Source organism: Saccoglossus kowalevskii, chromosome 4 (assembly GCF_978046115.1).
Source record: "Saccoglossus kowalevskii chromosome 4, keSacKowa6.1, whole genome shotgun sequence".
Lineage (NCBI taxonomy): Eukaryota > Metazoa > Hemichordata > Enteropneusta > Harrimaniidae > Saccoglossus > Saccoglossus kowalevskii.
The window spans coordinates 296,406-318,803 of NC_140644.1; the positions used below are offsets into that span (position 1 = coordinate 296,406).

The following is a 22,398-nucleotide window of genomic DNA, read 5'->3' on the forward strand; positions in this document are numbered from 1 at the left end:
TTTTCATTCGTATTTGGCACATACATCATTCATATCAGTGTGTTTCGTAATCAGATCAAAGATGGCCGAATAACGGCTGTTTTTATTTTTGACCATATTACTACTACACGGAACACATGTTTTGATGTAAATAAACAATCTGTTGTATACGTCACTTGGAACTCAAGTTTCAAGGACACGCTCACGTTAAAAACTTAACGGGGACTGTGTCATTTTCAATGACTTGTTTTCATAATTATGCAAATTTATTATGGAATTGCAACTCAAGTCGAATTGTTTGGTCTTACAGTGAGACCTATACATGGAAGTGAGAAAATCCTTGATATTTATACCAAGTGGGGAGAGAAGGGAAAGAACAACCAGGTTTGTCTCAAAGAAAACCACGTAGTGGACATGGTAAGTATGATAACAGTCAAACTTAATAATGAATATTATTATAAATCTGTCACCGTCACGCCATAAGTTACAGCGTGCCGTAATTTTGCGGTATTTTACGGGGGTATTTTCATCCTATCATATTAAGAAACATGAATTCCAAATATGGAATGATGGCTTTTCTGCTAATATTTCAAGTACTAATAATTATATTTCAATGAAACATGGTACATAGATGCCCTGGGATATTGCACAGACCTGATTAGTGTTTGGTTGAAATTCATTAATTACCTAATTTGTATATTAATTAGCCAACTTTAAGCATTTTCACTTGTTTCTCATGTACTCTTCAACAGTTTTTTAATGAAACCAAGCGAAAATATAGTATTTTACAGTATAGTAAATGAAGTACTTTTTATTTGTACTTCATGCCATCAATACCTCCAACACACTTTTTCTCAGTTCTAAATTAAGCTCTTTGTTGAATCTTTCACAAATACTCACAATATAGACTGTATTATTACTGGAATATCTATAAAGTGGGAAAATGTATTTGATGAAATGCATGTAGATGTTGTAGACAATGAATTATTATGGCAGCAAAATAAGAAATAATTATTTTTATTTCAGTGCAAAGCATCTTCATCAACGGCATATGGTATGGTTAGAATTTCTGACAAGAGAGCTTTCAAGAAGTTATACTTAGAGCTTACTGGTAGATTATTAAGGCTATACAAGGACAGTAAGGTTATTGTCACTCTTTGATCTTGTTTCTGTTATTATATGATCAAATCTATCTTTTGTTTGTTGTCTTCTATTATGTCATTGAAGGCTTCATCTTTTCTTCTTTTTTGTTATTGTAGTCTAGTAGTAGGCATGAATCTGAGTTATCATTGGACCAACTATTTATATATATTGGTATTGATCCAAACAAAGCAACACCAACTAAGTGAGTATATGCCATTCATTGATTACCAAGTCAATGCTTTACAATTTACAAGCTTCAATTTATATTTTTTAGTGCTCATTTGGATTCACCTCTGTGTGTCATGCGTCCATTCACTCATCTGTTTATCCATCTGCACCTATATCATCATACATGGCTGATACATCATACATCTTTGGATACATATGGCACATCCATTCGATTTATGATTCAATAGCCTGATGGCTAGTGCTAAAATAGCATAAAAATTATTTCCTTCGATTTTGAAACTAAATCTCAGTTGCGTATGGATGTATTTCATTCAAACTTGGTGCAATTATTAAAAATTATGGACTTTGATGCACATCATTTTGTCAACTATTAGAGAGACATACATTTTGTATTTCTGACATGCATGGGCAGATCAAGTTCAAACTTTACATGTACATCACACATCATTTCAGGCACATGCATTTGCTTTCCCATTTATTTCAAGACTGCAGTCATTATAGCAATTACAGAACCAATCCTTATTTAGTTCAAACTTTTCATACATACATGTACATTGAATATAATGAGAGCTTGATGCACATTGTTTTTGTTATTCAGATTGAATGAAATCAAAATGGTCGATTTGCAGCAAATTTTGTTTCAACAAATATTGTTGTAGAGCCATATAGTGCTTTGATGTTCAAATTTTGCATATATGTATCTATTTCTACGCTGTCATCACTTGGGTGATACCGGGTAATATCTATATCAAGATCACTGACAGTATGGGGTTTTGTTCATATGTTATACTTACCAATAGGTATATGCAATAGGAATCAAATTTATCTTTTCCACCCAGGTCAGTTTTTTTCTGTAAGTTTGTCATTGGGCAATAACAATCTGCTCATCATTCAGACTGATTGCCACATTGCTATTCTTTGCCATAGAGGGCAGGCTACACTTTGATAAGTTTATTTAACTTTAATTACCTTAGTACGGTATCCTTTGATGAAAATCCAAGTTGAATGTCAGTAGATATCAACCTGATGTAAGGGGTGGTCTATTTATTAACACACTAGCACTAACAGTTTTCAGAAATTGTTTTTTTTTATTTCAGTTATGGATTGACTTTTAGAGACAAAAATGATGTTAAAGCTAAGTAAGTATCTTATCATAGTTCTGTAAATTCACGAGTCACTCCAATTTCATGCTGGTTTCTATCATCTTGCACTCAAATAAACCGACCTCTGAAATATATACAATTTTTGATATATCTTATCCTTCCAAACTATATCTGGTATTTATAAACAAGGGCAAAGTTATAATTGTTGTGGTATATTTAGTTTTAGGTATATATGTTGTGAAAGTGAATATGATTACAGAAGATGGATTGGAGGACTTTTTAATGCCAAGGTAAATTTCAGATCATTCCTTATTTTTCTGCTCTGTGTCATTACCAACAACTTAACATAACCAGATGACTCTTACTGTGATTGTTTTCTACTAAGCAATGTGTTAATTAAAATCCCTTAGAATTTTTTAAATATCAAATTAAGGTCTTTCAAGGTCGATACAATGCCTAAATTAGAGCGATACGATGCCTAAATTAGACTGTTGCCTAAATTAAAGCAATGCCTAAATTAGAATACTGACAAAGTAGACATCCCACCCTGGAATTCCTCATCAACCAGGGACTATGCATTGCAATGCTGATACTATTTTGTATTCCTTTGTGCTACCCTATTGTTTTTAAGTAACTATGATATATATCACCAATACATGTAACACAAAGTCCTGGTGGCACATTATGTTAATCTGGTTTCTCTAACTATGTTACACTTGTATTCTTTTGCAGTATCCTGATGGTTTCTCATGTAATCGTGATATATCAACAGCAACACAATCTCCTGTTGATGGCATGTATGAGTATGTTAGCTCAGGAGCATGTAAGCCTGCAGTAATAGTAAGCATTTATTTGCATAATTGACACCCACCCATGTTTTACTTGCCTTTACCTTAATAACCTTTATCATACCTTCTTTTGGTACTTTTGTTGGAGATTTACTGCTAATAGAGCATGTGCTTTAGTGGTTATGCACATTTAGTACGTCAATCATTGTAGATAAGGTATATCAGAATCATCATTATACAAAAATGAACTACATTCTTGTACTATCTATATGCAATGACCAAATGAGACATGCAGATTCATGAACACATGCACTTCGCTGCTGCACATGGTGTTTTTCAGAGACCCATGATCATATGTTCTTTTACTTTTGTACTTCAGAATCAACCTAAGTGCATAATCTTGTAACAGAGCTTCAACTGGGATGAAGTCAATATTTTGTTTTAATTAATTGGTTCTTGTTCTCACAAAACTTGCACATACATTATGTATTTATACCTCTCTGTACATATGCAAAGTTGGTATGTGTACAGATGCAAAGTTGGTATGTGTACAGATGCAAAGTTGGTATGTGTACAGATGCAAAGTTGGTATGTGCACAGATGCAAAGTTGGTATGTGCACAGATGCAAAGTTGGTATGTGCACATATGTAAAATTGGTATATGCACAGATGCAAAGCTGGTATGTGCACAGATGTAAAGTTGGTATGTGCACAGATGCAAGATTTGTATGTGCACATATGTAAAATTGGTATATGCACAGATGCAAAGTTGGTATGTGCACAGATGCAAGATTTGTATGTGCACATATGTAAAATTGGTATATGTACAGATACAAAGTTTGTATGTGCACATATGTAAAATTGGTATATGCACAGATGCAAAGTTGGTATATGCACAGATGCAAGATTTGTATGTGCACATATGTAAAATTGGTATATGCACAGATGCAAAGTTGGTATGTGCACAGATGCAAGATTTGTATGTGCACATATGTAAAATTGGTATATGCACAGATGCAAAGTTGGTATGTGCACAGATGCAAGATTTGTATGTGCACATATGTAAAGTTGGTATATGCACAGATGCAAAGTTGGTATGTGCACAGATGCAAGATTTGTATGTGCACATATGTAAAATTGGTATATGTACAGATACAAAGTTTGTATGTGCACAGATGCAAGATTTGTATGTGCACATATGTAAAGTTGGTATATGCACAGATACAAAGTTTGTATGTGCACAGATGCAAGATTTGTATGTGCACATATGTAAAGTTGGTATATGCACAGATGCAAAGTTGGTATGTGCACAGATGCAAGATTTGTATGTGCACATATGTAAAGTTGGTATATGCACAGATGCAAAGTTGGTATGTGCACAGATGCAAGATTTGTATGTGCACATATGTAAAATTGGTATATGCACAGATGCAAAGTTGGTATGTGCACAGATGCAAGATTTGTATGTGCACATATGTAAAATTGGTATATGCACAGATGCAAAGTTGGTATGTGCACAGATGCAAGATTTGTATGTGCACATATGTAAAATTGGTATATGCACAGATGCAAAGTTGGTATGTGCACAGATGCAAGATTTGTATGTGCACATATGTAAAGTTGGTATATGCACAGATGCAAAGTTGGTATGTGCACAGATGCAAGATTTGTATGTGCACATATGTAAAATTGGTATATGCACAGATGCAAAGTTGGTATGTGCACAGATGCAAGATTTGTATGTGCACATATGTAAAGTTGGTATATGCACAGATGCAAAGTTGGTATGTGCACAGATGCAAGATTTGTATGTGCACATATGTAAAATTGGTATATGTACAGATACAAAGTTTGTATGTGCACAGATGCAAGATTTGTATGTGCACATATGTAAAGTTGGTATATGCACAGATGCAAAGTTGGTATGTGCACAGATGCAAGATTTGTATGTGCACATATGTAAAATTGGTATATGCACAGATGTAAAGTTTGTATGTGCACATATGTAAAATTGGTATATGCACAGATGCAAAGTTGGTATGTGCACAGATACAAAGTTGGTATGTACACATATGTAAAATTGGTATATGCACAGATGTAAAGTTGGTATGTGCACATATGTAAAATTGGTATATGCACATATGCAAAGTTGGTATGTGCACAGATACAAAGTTGGTATGTGCACAGATGTAAAGTTTGTATGTGCACAGATGTAAAATTGGTATATGCACAGATGCAAAGTTGGTATGTGCACAGATACAAAGTTGGTATGTGCACAGATGTAAAGTTTGTATGTGCACATATGTAAAATTGGTATATGCACAGATGCAAAGTTGGTATGTGCACAGATGCAAAGTTTGTATGTGCACATATGTAAAATTGGTATATGCACAGATGCAAAGTTGGTATGTGCACAGATGCAAGATTTGTATGTGCACATATGTAAAATTGGTATATGCACAGATGCAAAGTTGGTATGTGCACAGATGCAAAGTTTGTATGTGCACAGATGCAAAGTTTGTATGTGCACATATGTAAAATTGGTATATGCACAGATGCAAAGTTGGTATGTGCACAGATGTAAAGTTTGTATGTGCACATATGTAAAATTGGTATATGCACAGATGCAAAGTTGGTATGTGCACAGATGCAAAGTTTGTATGTGCACAGATGCAAAGTTGGTATGTGCACAGATGCAAAGTTTGTATGTGCACATATGTAAAATTGGTATATGCACAGATGCAAAGTTGGTATGTGCACAGATGTAAAGTTTGTATGTGCACATATGTAAAATTGGTATATGCACATATGTAAAGTTGGTATATGCACAGATGCAAAGTTGGTATGTGCACAGATGCAAGATTTGTATGTGCACATATGTAAAGTTGGTATATGCACAGATGCAAAGTTGGTATGTGCACAGATGCAAAGTTTGTATGTGCACAGATGCAAAGTTTGTATGTGCACATATGTAAAATTGGTATATGCACAGATGCAAAGTTGGTATGTGCACAGATGTAAAGTTTGTATGTGCACATATGTAAAATTGGTATATGCACATATGCAAAGTTGGTATATGCACAGATGCAAAGTTGGTATGTGCACATATGTAAAATTGGTATATGCACAGATGCAAAGTTGGTATGTGCACAGATGCAAAGTTTGTATGTGCACATATGTAAAATTGGTATATGCACAGATGCAAAGTTGGTATGTGCACAGATGCAAAGTTTGTATGTGCACAGATGCAAAGTTGGTATATGCACAGATGCAAAGTTGGTATGTGCACATATGTAAAATTGGTATATGCACAGATGCAAAGTTGGTATGTGCACAGATGCAAAGTTTGTATGTGCACATATGTAAAATTGGTATATGCACAGATGCAAAGTTGGTATGTGCACAGATGCAAAGTTTGTATGTGCACAGATGCAAAGTTGGTATATGCACAGATGCAAAGTTGGTATGTGAACAGATGCAAAGTTTGTATGTGCACATATGTAAAATTGGTATGTGCACAGATGCAAGATTTGTATGTGCACAGATGCAAAGTTGGTATGTGCACAGATGCAAAGTTTGTATGTGCACAGATGCAAAGTTTGTATGTGCACATATGTAAAATTGGTATATGCACAGATGCAAAGTTGGTATGTGCACAGATGCAAAGTTTGTATGTGCACAGATGCAAAGTTGGTATGTGCACAGATGCAAAGTTTGTATGTGCACAGATGTAAAGTTGGTATGTGCACAGATGCAAAGTTGGTATGTGCACAGATGCAAAGTTTGTATGTGCACAGATGTAAAATTGGTATATGCACAGATGCAAAGTTGGTATGTGCACAGATGCAAAGTTGGTATGTGCACAGATGCAAGATTTGTATGTGCACATATGTAAAATTGGTATATGCACAGATGCAAAGTTGGTATGTGCACAGATGCAAGATTTGTATGTGCACATATATAAAGTTGGTATGTGCACAGATGCAAAGTTGGTATGTGCATAGATGCAAAGTTTGTATGTGCACATATGTAAAGTTGGTATGTGCACAGATGCAAAGTTGGTATGTGCACAGATGCAAGATTTGTATGTGCACATATGTAAAATTGGTATATGCACAGATGCAAAGTTGGTATGTGCACAGATGCAAGATTTGTATGTGTACATATGTAAAATTGGTATATGCACAGATGCAAAGTTGGTATGTGCACAGATGCAAAGTTTGTATGTGCACATATGTAAAGTTGGTATGTGCACAGATGCAAAGTTGGTATGTGCACAGATGCAAGATTTGTATGTGCACATATGTAAAATTGGTATATGCACAGATGCAAAGTGGGTATGTGTACAGATACAAAGTTTGTATGTGCACATATGTAAAATTGGTATATGCACAGATGCAAAGTAGGTATGTGCACAGATGCAAGATTTGTATGTGCACATATGTAAAGTTTGTATGTGCACATATGTAAAATTGGTATATGCACAGATGCAAAGTTGGTATGTGCACAGATGCAAAGTTTGTATGTGCACATATGTAAAATTGGTATATGCACAGATGCAAAGTTGGTATGTGCACAGATGCAAAGTTTGTATGTGCACATATGTAAAATTGGTATATGCACAGATGCAAAGTTGGTATGTGCACAGATGCAAAGTTTGTATGTGCACATATGTAGAATTGGTATATGCACAGATGCAAAGTTGGTATGTGCACAGATGCAAAGTTGGTATGTGCACAGATGCAAGATTTGTATGTGCACATATGTAAAATTGGTATATGCACAGATGCAAAGTTGGTATGTGCACAGATGCAAGATTTGTATGTGCACATATGTAAAGTTGGTATGTGCACAGATGCAAAGTTGGTATGTGCACAGATGCAAAGTTTGTATGTGCACATATGTAAAGTTGGTATGTGCACAGATGCAAAGTTGGTATGTGCACAGATGCAAGATTTGTATGTGCACATATGTAAAATTGGTATATGCACAGATGCAAAGTTGGTATGTGCACAGATGCAAGATTTGTATGTGCACATATGTAAAATTGGTATATGCACAGATGCAAAGTTGGTATGTGCACAGATGCAAAGTTTGTATGTGCACATATATAAAATTGGTGTATGCACAGATGCAAAGCTGGTATGTGCACAGATGCAAGGTTTGTATGTACACAGATGGAAAGTTGGTATATGCACAGATGCAAAGTTGGTATGTACACAGATGCAAAGTTTGTATGTGCACAGATGCAAAGTTTGTATGTGCACAGATGCAAAGTTTGTATGTGCACAGATGCAAAGTTTGTATGTACACAGATACAAAGTTGGTATGTGCACAGATGCAGAATTGGTTATGTGCACAGATGCAAAGTTTGTATGTGCACAGATACAAAGTTTGTATGTGCACATATGCAAAGTTTGTATGTGCACAGATGCAAAGTTGGTATGTGCACAGATGCAAAGTTGGTTATGTGTACAGATGTAAAATTGGTATATGCACAGATGCAGAATTGGTTATGTGCACAGATGCAAAGTTGGTATGTGCACATATGCAAGATTTGTATGTGCACATATGTAAAATTGGTATATGCACAGATGCAAAGTTGGTATGTGCACAGATGCAAGATTTGTATGTGCATATATGTAAAGTTGGTATATGCACAGATGCAAAGTTAGTATGTGCACAGATGCAAAGTTGGTATGTGCACAGATGCAAGATTTGTATGTGCACATATGTAAAATTGGTATATGTACAGATACAAAGTTGGTATGTGCACATATGCAAGATTTGTATGTGCACATATGTAAAGTTGGTATGTGCACAGATGCAAAGTTGGTATGTGCACATATGCAAGATTTGTATGTGCACATATGTAAAGTTGGTATATGTACAGATACAAAGTTGGTATGTGCACATATGCAAGATTTGTATGTGCACATATGTAAAATTGGTATATGCACAGATGCAAAGTTGGTATGTGCACAGATGCAAGATTTGTATGTGCACATATGTAAAGTTGGTATGTGCACAGATGCAAGATTTGTATGTGCACATATGTAAAATTGGTATATGCACAGATGCAAAGTTGGTATGTGCACAGATGCAAGATTTGTATGTGCACATATGTAAAGTTGGTATGTGCACAGATGCAAAGTTGGTATGTGCACAGATGCAAGATTTGTATGTGCACATATGTAAAATTGGTATATGCACAGATGCAAAGTTGGTATGTGCACAGATGCAAGATTTGTATGTGCACATATGTAAAATTGGTATATGCACAGATGCAAAGTTGGTATATGCACAGATGCAAAGTTTGTATGTGCACAGATGCAAAGTTTGTATGTGCACATATGTAAAATTGGTATATGCACAGATGCAAAGTTTGTATGTGCACAGATGTAAAGTTTGTATGTGCACATATGTAAAATTGGTATATGCACAGATGCAAAGTTGGTATGTGCACAGATGCAAAGTTTGTATGTGCACATATGTAAAGTTGGTATGTGCACAGATGCAAAGTTGGTATGTGCACAGATGCAAGATTTGTATGTGCACATATGTAAAATTGGTATATGCACAGATGCAAAGTTGGTATGTGCACAGATGCAAGATTTGTATGTGCACAGATGTAAAATTGGTATATGCACAGATGCAAAGTTGGTATATGCACAGATGCAAAGTTTGTATGTGCACAGATGCAAAGTTTGTATGTGCACATATGTAAAATTGGTATATGCACAGATGCAAAGTTTGTATGTGCACAGATGTAAAGTTTGTATGTGCACATATGTAAAATTGGTATATGCACAGATGCAAAGTTGGTATGTGCACAGATGCAAAGTTTGTATGTGCACATATGTAAAGTTGGTATGTGCACAGATGCAAAGTTGGTATGTGCACAGATGCAAGATTTGTATGTGCACATATGTAAAATTGGTATATGCACAGATGCAAAGTTGGTATGTGCACAGATGCAAGATTTGTATGTGCACATATGTAAAATTGGTATATGCACAGATGCAAAGTTGGTATATGCACAGATGCAAAGTTTGTATGTGCACAGATGCAAAGTTTGTATGTGCACATATGTAAAATTGGTATATGCACAGATGCAAAGTTGGTATGTGCACAGATGCAAGATTTGTATGTGCACAGATGCAAAGTTTGTATGTGCACAGATGTAAATTTTGTATGTGCACATATGTAAAATTGGTATATGCACAGATGCAAAGTTGGTATGTGCACAGATGCAAAGTTTGTATGTGCACATATGTAAAGTTGGTATGTGCACAGATGCAAAGTTGGTATGTGCACAGATGCAAGATTTGTATGTGCACATATGTAAAATTGGTATATGCACAGATGCAAAGTTGGTATGTGCACAGATGCAAGATTTGTATGTGCACATATGTAAAGTTGGTATGTGCACAGATGCAAGATTTGTATGTGCACATATGTAAAATTGGTATATGCACAGATACAAAGTTGGTATGTGCACAGATGTAAAGTTTGTATGTGCACATATGTAAAATTGGTATATGCACAGATGCAAAGTTGGTATGTGCACATATGTAAAATTGGTATATGCACAGATGCAAAGTTTGTATGTGCACAGATGCAAAGTTGGTATGTGCACATATGTAAAATTGGTATATGCACAGATGCAAAGTTGGTATGTGCACAGATGCAAGATTTGTATGTGCACATATGTAAAGTTGGTATGTGCACAGATGCAAGATTTGTATGTGCACATATGTAAAATTGGTATATGCACAGATACAAAGTTGGTATGTGCACAGATGTAAAGTTTGTATGTGCACATATGTAAAATTGGTATATGCACAGATGCAAAGTTTGTATGTGCACATATGTAAAATTGGTATATGCACAGATGCAAAGTTGGTATGTGCACAGATGCAAGATTTGTATGTGCACATATGTAAAATTGGTATATGCACAGATGCAAAGTTGGTATGTGCACAGATGCAAAGTTTGTATGTGCACAGATGCAAAGTTTGTATGTGCACATATGTAAAATTGGTATATGCACAGGAGCAAAGTTGGTATGTGCACAGATGCAAAGTTTGTATGTGCACATATGTAAAATTGGTATATGCACAGATGCAAAGTTGGTATGTGCACAGATGCAAAGTTTGTATGTGCACAGATGCAAAGTTTGTATGTGCACAGATGCAAAGTTTGTATGTGCACATATGTAAAATTGGTATATGCACAGATGCAAAGTTGGTATGTGCACAGATGCAAAGTTTGTATGTGCACATATGTAAAATTGGTATATGCACAGATGCAAAGTTGGTATGTGCACAGATGCAAAGTTGGTATGTGCACAGATGCAAGATTTGTATGTGCACATATGTAAAATTGGTATATGCACAGATGCAAAGTTGGTATGTGCACAGATGCAAGATTTGTATGTGCACATATGTAAAGTTGGTATGTGCACAGATGCAAAGTTGGTATGTGCATAGATGCAAAGTTTGTATGTGCACATATGTAAAGTTGGTATGTGCACAGATGCAAAGTTGGTATGTGCACAGATGCAAGATTTGTATGTGCACATATGTAAAATTGGTATATGCACAGATGCAAAGTTGGTACGTGCACAGATGCAAAGTTTGTATGTGCACATATGTAAAGTTGGTATGTGCACAGATGCAAAGTTGGTATGTGCACAGATGCAAAGTTGGTATGTGCACAGATGCAAGATTTGTATGTGCACATATGTAAAATTGGTATATGCACAGATGCAAAGTGGGTATGTGTACAGATACAAAGTTTGTATGTGCACATATGTAAAATTGGTATATGCACAGATGCAAAGTTGGTATGTGCACAGATGCAAAGTTTGTATGTGCACATATGTAAAATTGGTATATGCACAGATGCAAAGTTGGTATGTGCACAGATGCAAAGTTGGTATGTGCACAGATGCAAGATTTGTATGTGCACATATGTAAAATTGGTATATGCACAGATGCAAAGTTGGTATGTGCACAGATGCAAGATTTGTATGTGCACATATGTAAAGTTGGTATGTGCACAGATGCAAAGTTGGTATGTGCACAGATGCAAAGTTTGTATGTGCACATATGTAAAGTTGGTATGTGCACAGATGCAAAGTTGGTATGTGCACAGATGCAAGATTTGTATGTGCACATATGTAAAATTGGTATATGCACAGATGCAAAGTTGGTATGTGCACAGATGCAAGATTTGTATGTGCACATATGTAAAATTGGTATATGCACAGATGCAAAGTTGGTATGTGCACAGATGCAAAGTTTGTATGTGCACATATATAAAATTGGTATATGCACAGATGCAAAATTGGTATGTGCACAGATGCAAGGTTTGTATGTACACAGATGGAAAGTTGGTATATGCACAGATGCAAAGTTGGTATGTACACAGATGCAAAGTTTGTATGTGCACAGATGCAAAGTTTGTATGTGCACAGATGCAAAGTTTGTATGTGCACAGATACAAAGTTGGTATGTGCACAGATGCAGAATTGGTTATGTGCACAGATGCAAAGTTTGTATGTGCACAGATGCAAAGTTGGTATGTGCACAGATGCAAAGTTGGTTATGTGTACAGATGTAAAATTGGTATATGCACAGATGCAGAATTGGTTATGTGCACAGATGCAAAGTTGGTATGTGCACATATGCAAGATTTGTATGTGCACATATGTAAAATTGGTATATGCACAGATGGTATGTGCACAGATGCAAGATTTGTATGTGCACATATGTAAAGTTGGTATATGCACAGATGCAAAGTTGGTATGTGCACAGATGCAAAGTTGGTATGTGCACAGGTGCAAGATTTGTATGTGCACATATGTAAAATTGGTATATGTACAGATACAAAGTTGGTATGTGCACATATGCAAGATTTGTATGTGCACATATGTAAAGTTGGTATGTGCACAGATGCAAGATTTGTATGTGCACATATGTAAAATTGGTATATGCACAGATGCAAAGTTGGTATGTGCACAGATGCAAGATTTGTATGTGCACATATGTAAAGTTGGTATGTGCACAGATGCAAAGTTGGTATGTGCACAGATGCAAGATTTGTATGTGCACATATGTAAAATTGGTATATGCACAGATGCAAAGTTGGTATGTGCACAGATGCAAAGTTTGTATGTGCACAGATGTAAAGTTGGTATGTGCACAGATGCAAAGTTGGTATGTGCACAGATGCAAGATTTGTATGTGCACATATGTAAAATTGGTATATGCACAGATGCAAAGTTGGTATGTGCACAGATGCAAGATTTGTATGTGCACATATGTAAAGTTGGTATGTGCACAGATGCAAAGTTGGTATGTGCACAGATGCAAGATTTGTATGTGCACATATGTAAAATTGGTATATGCACAGATGCAAAGTTGGTATGTGCACAGATGCAAGATTTGTATGTGCACATATGTAAAATTGGTATATGCACAGATGCAAAGTTGGTATGTGCACAGATGCAAAGTTGGTATATGCACAGATGTAAAGTTTGTATGTGCACAGATGCAAAGTTGGTATATGCACAGATGCAAAGTTGGTATATGCACAGATGTAAAGTTTGTATGTGCACATATGTAAAATTGGTATATGCACAGATGCAAAGTTGGTATGTGCACAGATGCAAGATTTGTGTGTGCACATATGTAAAATTGGTATATGCACAGATGCAAAGTTGGTATATGCACAGATGCAAAGTTTGTATGTGCACAGATGTAAAGTTTGTATGTGCACATATGTAAAATTGGTATATGCACAGATGCAAAGTTGGTATGTGCACAGATGCAAGATTTGTGTGTGCACATATGTAAAATTGGTATATGCACAGATGCAAAGTTGGTATATGCACAGATGCAAAGTTTGTATGTGCACAGATGTAAAGTTTGTATGTGCACATATGTAAAATTGGTATATGCACAGATGCAAAGTTGGTATGTGCACAGATGCAAGATTTGTGTGTGCACATATGTAAAATTGGTATATGCACAGATGCAAAGTTGGTATATGCACAGATGCAAAGTTGGTATATGCACAGATGTAAAGTTTGTATGTGCACATATGTAAAATTGGTATATGCACAGATGCAAAGTTGGTATGTGCACAGATGCAAGATTTGTGTGTGCACATATGTAAAATTGGTATATGCACAGATGCAAAGTTGGTATATGCACAGATGCAAAGTTTGTATGTGCACAGATGTAAAGTTTGTATGTGCACATATGTAAAATTGGTATATGCACAGATGCAAAGTTGGTATGTGCACAGATGCAAAGTTTGTATGTGCACATATGTAAAGTTGGTATGTGCACAGATGCAAAGTTGGTATGTGCACAGATGCAAGATTTGTATGTGCACATAAGTAAAATTGGTATATGCACAGATGCAAAGTTGGTATGTGCACAGATGCAAGGTTTGTATGTACACAGATGGAAAGTTGGTATATGCACAGATGCAAAGTTGGTATGTACACAGATGCAAAGTTTGTATGTGCACAGATGCAAAGTTTGTATGTGCACAGATGCAAAGTTTGTATGTGCACAGATACAAAGTTGGTATGTGCACAGATGCAGAATTGGTTATGTGCACAGATGCAAAGTTTGTATGTGCACAGATGCAAAGTTGGTATGTGCACAGATGCAAAGTTGGTTATGTGTACAGATGTAAAATTGGTATATGCACAGATGCAGAATTGGTTATGTGCACAGATGCAAAGTTGGTATGTGCACATATGCAAGATTTGTATGTGCACATATGTAAAATTGGTATATGCACAGATGGTATGTGCACAGATGCAAGATTTGTATGTGCACATATGTAAAGTTGGTATATGCACAGATGCAAAGTTGGTATGTGCACAGATGCAAAGTTGGTATGTGCACAGGTGCAAGATTTGTATGTGCACATATGTAAAATTGGTATATGTACAGATACAAAGTTGGTATGTGCACATATGCAAGATTTGTATGTGCACATATGTAAAGTTGGTATGTGCACAGATGCAAGATTTGTATGTGCACATATGTAAAATTGGTATATGCACAGATGCAAAGTTGGTATGTGCACAGATGCAAGATTTGTATGTGCACATATGTAAAGTTGGTATGTGCACAGATGCAAAGTTGGTATGTGCACAGATGCAAGATTTGTATGTGCACATATGTAAAATTGGTATATGCACAGATGCAAAGTTGGTATGTGCACAGATGCAAAGTTTGTATGTGCACAGATGTAAAGTTGGTATGTGCACAGATGCAAAGTTGGTATGTGCACAGATGCAAGATTTGTATGTGCACATATGTAAAATTGGTATATGCACAGATGCAAAGTTGGTATGTGCACAGATGCAAGATTTGTATGTGCACATATGTAAAGTTGGTATGTGCACAGATGCAAAGTTGGTATGTGCACAGATGCAAGATTTGTATGTGCACATATGTAAAATTGGTATATGCACAGATGCAAAGTTGGTATGTGCACAGATGCAAGATTTGTATGTGCACATATGTAAAATTGGTATATGCACAGATGCAAAGTTGGTATGTGCACAGATGCAAAGTTGGTATATGCACAGATGTAAAGTTTGTATGTGCACAGATGCAAAGTTGGTATATGCACAGATGCAAAGTTGGTATATGCACAGATGTAAAGTTTGTATGTGCACATATGTAAAATTGGTATATGCACAGATGCAAAGTTGGTATGTGCACAGATGCAAGATTTGTGTGTGCACATATATAAAATTGGTATATGCACAGATGCAAAGTTGGTATATGCACAGATGCAAAGTTTGTATGTGCACAGATGTAAAGTTTGTATGTGCACATATGTAAAATTGGTATATGCACAGATGCAAAGTTGGTATGTGCACAGATGCAAGATTTGTGTGTGCACATATGTAAAATTGGTATATGCACAGATGCAAAGTTGGTATATGCACAGATGCAAAGTTTGTATGTGCACAGATGTAAAGTTTGTATGTGCACATATGTAAAATTGGTATATGCACAGATGCAAAGTTGGTATGTGCACAGATGCAAGATTTGTGTGTGCACATATGTAAAATTGGTATATGCACAGATGCAAAGTTGGTATATGCACAGATGCAAAGTTGGTATATGCACAGATGTAAAGTTTGTATGTGCACATATGTAAAATTGGTATATGCACAGATGCAAAGTTGGTATGTGCACAGATGCAAGATTTGTGTGTGCACATATGTAAAATTGGTATATGCACAGATGCAAAGTTGGTATATGCACAGATGCAAAGTTTGTATGTGCACAGATGTAAAGTTTGTATGTGCACATATGTAAAATTGGTATATGCACAGATGCAAAGTTGGTATGTGCACAGATGCAAAGTTTGTATGTGCACATATGTAAAGTTGGTATGTGCACAGATGCAAAGTTGGTATGTGCACAGATGCAAGATTTGTATGTGCACATAAGTAAAATTGGTATATGCACAGATGCAAAGTTGGTATGTGCACAGATGCAAGATTTGTGTGTGCACATATGTAAAATTGGTATATGCACAGATGCAAAGTTGGTATATGCACAGATGCAAAGTTTGTATGTGCACAGATGTAAAGTTTGTATGTGCACATATGTAAAATTGGTATATGCACAGATGCAAAGTTGGTATGTGCACAGATGCAAAGTTTGTATGTGCACATATGTAAAGTTGGTATGTGCACAGATGCAAAGTTGGTATGTGCACAGATGCAAGATTTGTATGTGCACATAAGTAAAATTGGTATATGCACAGATGCAAAGTTGGTATGTGCACAGATGCAAGATTTGTATGTGCACAGATGCAAAGTTGGTATGTGCACAGATGCAAAGTTTGTATGTGCACATATGTAAAGTTTGTATGTGCACATATGTAAAATTGGTATATGCACAGATGCAAAGTTTGTATGTGCACAGATGCAAAGTTGGTTATGTGCACATATGCAAAGTTTGTATGTGCACATATGCAAAGTTTGTATGTGCACAGATGCAAAGTTGGTATGTACACAGATGCAAAGTTGGTATATGCACAGATGCAAAGTTGGTATGTGTACAGATGCAAAGTTGGTATGTGCACAGATGCAAAGTTTCTATGTACACAGATGCAAAGTTGGTATGTGCACAGATGCAAGATTTGTATGTGCACAGATGCAAAGTTGGTATGTACACAGATGCAAAGTTGGTATATGCACAGATGCAAAGTTGGTATGTGCACAGATGCAAAGTTTGTATGTGCACAGATGTAAAGTTTCTATGTACACAGATAAAAAGTTGGTATGTGCACAGATGCAAAGTTTCTATGTACACAGATGCAAAGTTGGTATGTGCACAGATGCAAAGTTGGTATGTGCACAGATGCAAAGTTGGTATGTGCACAGATGCAAAGTTGGTATGTGCACAGATGCAAAGTTGGTATGTGCACAGATGCAAAGTTGGTATGTGCACAGATGCAAAGTTGGTATGTACACAGATGCAAAGTTGGTATATGCACAGATGCAAAGTTGGTATGTGCACAGATGCAAAGTTTGTATGTGCACAGATGTAAAGTTTCTATGTACACAGATGCAAAGTTGGTATGTGCACAGATGCAAAGTTTCTATGTACACAGATGCAAAGTTGGTATGTGCACAGATGCAAAGTTGGTATGTGCACAGATGCAAAGTTTGTATGTGCACAGATGCAAAGTTTCTATGTACACAGATGCAAAGTTGGTATGTGCACAGATGCAAAGTTGGTATGTGCACAGATGCAAAGTTTCTATGTACACAGATGCAAAGTTGGTATGTGCACAGATGCAAAGTTTCTATGTACACAGATGCAAAGTTGGTATGTGCACAGATGCAAAGTTGGTATGTGCACAGATGCAAAGTTTCTATGTACACAGATGCAAAGTTGGTATGTGCACAGATGCAAAGTTTCTATGTACACAGATGCAAAGTTGGTATGTGCACAGATGCAAAGTTGGTATGTACACAGATGCAAAGTTGGTTATGTGTACAGATGTAAAATTGGTATATGCACAGATGCAGAATTGGTTATGTGCACAGATGCAAAGTTGGTATGTGCACAGATACAAAGTTTGTATGTGCACATATGTAAAATTGGTATATGCACAGATGCAGAGTTGGTTATGTGTATAGATGCAAAGTTGGTATGTGCACAGATGCAGAGTTGGTATATGCACAGATGCAGAATTGGTTATGTGCACAGATGCAAAGTTTGTATGTGCACAGATGCAAAGTTTGTATGTGCACAGATGTAAAGTTGGTATGCACAGATGCAAAGTTGGTATGTGCACAGATGCAGAATTGATTATGTGCACAGATGCAAAATTGGGATGTGCACAGATGCAGAATTGATTATGTGCACAGATGCAAAGTTGGTATGTGTACAGATGCAAAGTTGGTGTGTACACAAATGCAAAGTGCACTCTTGTTAATATAAATTTTTACGCGCCCTCTCTGTCTGCACAAATAGTATTAGGAGATACTCATTGACATTTATTTACTTACCAGAGAAGTTCAGTGCTGTATAGGTCATTCATATTGTGTACATTGACATTTATTTACTTACCAGAAAAAAAATGAAAGTTTACCATATGCTGTCGAGAAGTTTTGGAAAAAAAGTAATTAGTCTGATTGTGCTGGTGACTAACAACCTGTTTTACAGTTTGTGCTGTGTCCATCATATCTACGATTTCAAAGTAATATTTGTTCTGTGAATAGGGTTTTATTACAACCTATTCAACCATGCATTATGTGCTGAGATGAATAATACTGTAATGACATTGTGACGACTACGCCCATTCACTGTCGGATCATCAACTCAGAACATTAACTGATGGATCATCTATTAAATATATTTAATACCAGGCTATCCTTGTTCACACATTATCTGTCAGTAAACCCAGTTACTACATTAGCTGTCAGCTAACCCAGTTACCACATTAGCTGTCCAGTAACCCAGTTAACACATTAGCTGTCACGTAACCCAGTTACCACATTAGCTGTCAGGTAACCCAGTTACTACATTAGTTGTCAGGTTGTTCAGTTACCACATTAGTTGTCAGGTTATTCAGTTACTACATTAGTTGTCAGATTATTCAGTTACCACATTAGTTGTCAGGTTATTCAGTTAGCACATTAGTTGTCAGGTTATTCAGTTAGCACATTAGTTGTCAGGTTGTTCAGTTAGCACATTAGTTGTCAGATTATTCAGTTACCACATTAGTTGTCAGGTTATTCAGTTACCACATTAGTTGTCAGGTTATTCAGTTACCACATTAGTTGTCAGGTTATTCAGTTACCACATTAGTTGTCAGGTTATTCAGTTACCACATTAGTTGTCAGATTATTCAGTTACCACATTAGTTGTCAGGTTATTCAGTTACCACATTAGTTGTCAGGTTATTCAGTTACTACATTAGTTGTCAGGTTATTCAGTTACCACATTAGTTGTCAGGTTATTCAGTTACCACATTAGTTGTCAGGTTATTCATTTACCACATTAGTTGTCAGATTATTCAGTTAGCACATTAGTTGTCAGATTATTCAGTTAGCACATTAGTTGTCAGATTATTCAGTTAGCACATTAGTTGTCAGGTTATTCAGTTAGCACATTAGTTGTCAGATTATCCAGTTACCACATTAGTTGTCAGGTTATTCAGTTAGCACATTAGTTGTCAGATTATTCAGTTAGCACATTAGTTGTCAGGTTATTCAGTTAGCACATTAGTTGTCAGATTATCCAGTTACCACATTAGTTGTCAGGTTATTCAGTTAGCACATTAGTTGTCAGATTATTCAGTTAGCACATTAGTTGTCAGGTTATTCAGTAAGCACATTAGTTGTCAGGTTATTCAGTTAGCACATTAGTTGTCAGATTATTCAGTTAGCACATTAGTTGTCAGGTTATTCAGTTAGCACATTAGTTGTCAGGTTATTCAGTTAGCACATTAGTTGTCAGATTATTCAGTTAGCACATTAGTTGTCAGATTATCCAGTTACCACCTTAGTTGTCAGGTTATTCAGTTACCACATTAGTTGTCAGATTATTCAGTTAGCACATTAGTTGTCAGGTTATTCAGTTAGCACATTAGTTGTCAGGTTATTCAGTTAGCACATTAGTTGTCAGATTATTCAGTTAGCACATTAGTTGTCAGGTTATTCAGTTACCACATTAGTTGTCAGGTTATTCAGTTACCACATTAGTTGTCAGATTATTCAGTTACCACATTAGTTGTCAGATTATTCAGTTAGCACATTAGTTGTCAGGTTATTCAGTTACTACATTAGTTGTCAGGTTATTCAGTTACCACATTAGTTGTCAGATTATTCAGTTACCACATTAGTTGTCAGGTTATCCAGTTTATTCAGTTAGCACATTAGTTGTCAGATTATTCAGTTACCACATTAGTTGTCAGGTTATCCAGTTACCACATTAGTTGTCAGGTTATTCAGTTACCACATTAGTTGTCAGGTTATTCAGTTAGCACATTAGTTGTCAGATTATTCAGTTTGCACATTATTTGTCAGGTTATTCAGTTACCACATTAGTTGTCAGGTTATTCAGTTACCACCTTAGTTGTCAGGTTATTCAATTAGCACATTAGTTGTCAGGTTATTCAGTTAGCACATTAGTTGTCAGGTTATTCAGTTACCACATTAGTTGTCAGGTTATTCAGTTAGCACATTAGTTGTCAGGTTATTCAGTTACCACATTAGTTGTCAGGTTATTCAGTTACCACATTAGTTGTCAGGTTATTCAGTTACCACATTAGTTGTCAGGTTATTCAGTTACCACATTAGTTGTCAGGTTATTCAGTTACCACATTAGTTGTCAGGTTATTCAGTTACCACATTAGTTGTCAGGTTATTCAGTTACCACATTAGTTGTCAGATTATTCAGTTAGCACATTAGTTGTCAGGTTATTCAGTTAGCACATTAGTTGTCAGGTTATTCAGTTAGCACATTAGTTGTCAGGTTATTCAGTTACCACATTAGTTGTCAGATTATTCAGTTACCACATTAGTTGTCAGATTATTCAGTTACCACATTAGTTGTCAGGTTATTCAGTTAGCACATTAGTTGTCAGGTTATTCAGTTACCACATTAGTTGTCAGGTTATTCAGTTACCACATTAGTTGTCAGGTTATTCAGTTACCACATTAGTTGTCAGGTTATTCAATTAGCACATTAGTTGTCAGGTTATTCAGTTAGCACATTAGTTGTCAGGTTATTCAGTTACCACATTAGTTGTCAGGTTATTCAGTTACCACATTAGTTGTCAGGTTATTCAGTTACCACATTAGTTGTCAGGTTATTCAGTTAGCACATTAGTTGTCAGATTATTCAGTTACCACATTAGTTGTCAGGTTATTCAGTTACCACATTAGTTGTCAGGTTGTTCAGTTACCACATTAGTTGTCAGGTTATTCAGTTACTACATTAGTTGTCAGGTTATTCAGTTACCACATTAGTTGTCAGGTTATTCAGTTACCACATTAGTTGTCAGGTTATTCAGTTACCACATTAGTTGTCAGGTTATTCAGTTACCACATTAGTTGTCAGGTTATTCAGTTACCACATTAGTTGTCAGGTTATTCAGTTACCACATTAGTTGTCAGGTTATTCAGTTACCACATTGGTTGTCAGGTTATTCTGTTACCACATTAGTTGTCAGGTTATTCAGTTACCACATTAGTTGTCAGATTATTCAGTTACTACATTAGTTGTCAGATTATTCAGTTACCACATTAGTTGTCAGGTTATTCAGTTACCACATTAGTTGTCAGGTTATTCAGTTACCACATTAGTTGTCAGGTTATTCAGTTACCACATTAGTTGTCAGGTTATTCAGTTACCACATTGGTTGTCAGGTTATTCAGTTACCACATTAGTTGTCAGGTTATTCAGTTACCACATTAGTTGTCAGATTATTCAGTTACCACATTAGTTGTCAGGTTATTCAGTTACCACATTAGTTGTCAGGTTATTCAGTTAGCACATTAGTTGTCAGGTTATTCAGTTAGCACATTAGTTGTCAGGTTATTCAGTTACCACATTAGTTGTCAGATTATTCAGTTACCACATTAGTTGTCAGGTTATTCAGTTACCACATTAGTTGTCAGGTTA

The 22,398-nt window shown here is 36.0% G+C and overlaps 1 protein-coding gene across 1 annotated transcript in view; it reads left to right on the plus strand.

Moving 5' to 3' along the window:
- LOC102808881 (uncharacterized) overlaps positions 1-22,398 on the plus strand; it is a 161,063-nt gene that overhangs the window by 133,116 nt on the left and 5,549 nt on the right. Inside the window, exons 39-44 of the mRNA XM_085498188.1 lie at positions 290-396; positions 1,006-1,122; positions 1,239-1,324; positions 2,409-2,450; positions 2,635-2,704; positions 3,147-3,254. Of these exons, the coding sequence (XP_085354314.1) occupies positions 290-396; positions 1,006-1,122; positions 1,239-1,324; positions 2,409-2,450; positions 2,635-2,704; positions 3,147-3,254 (530 nt within the window). The remainder of the gene's footprint in view (positions 1-289; positions 397-1,005; positions 1,123-1,238; positions 1,325-2,408; positions 2,451-2,634; positions 2,705-3,146; positions 3,255-22,398) is intronic.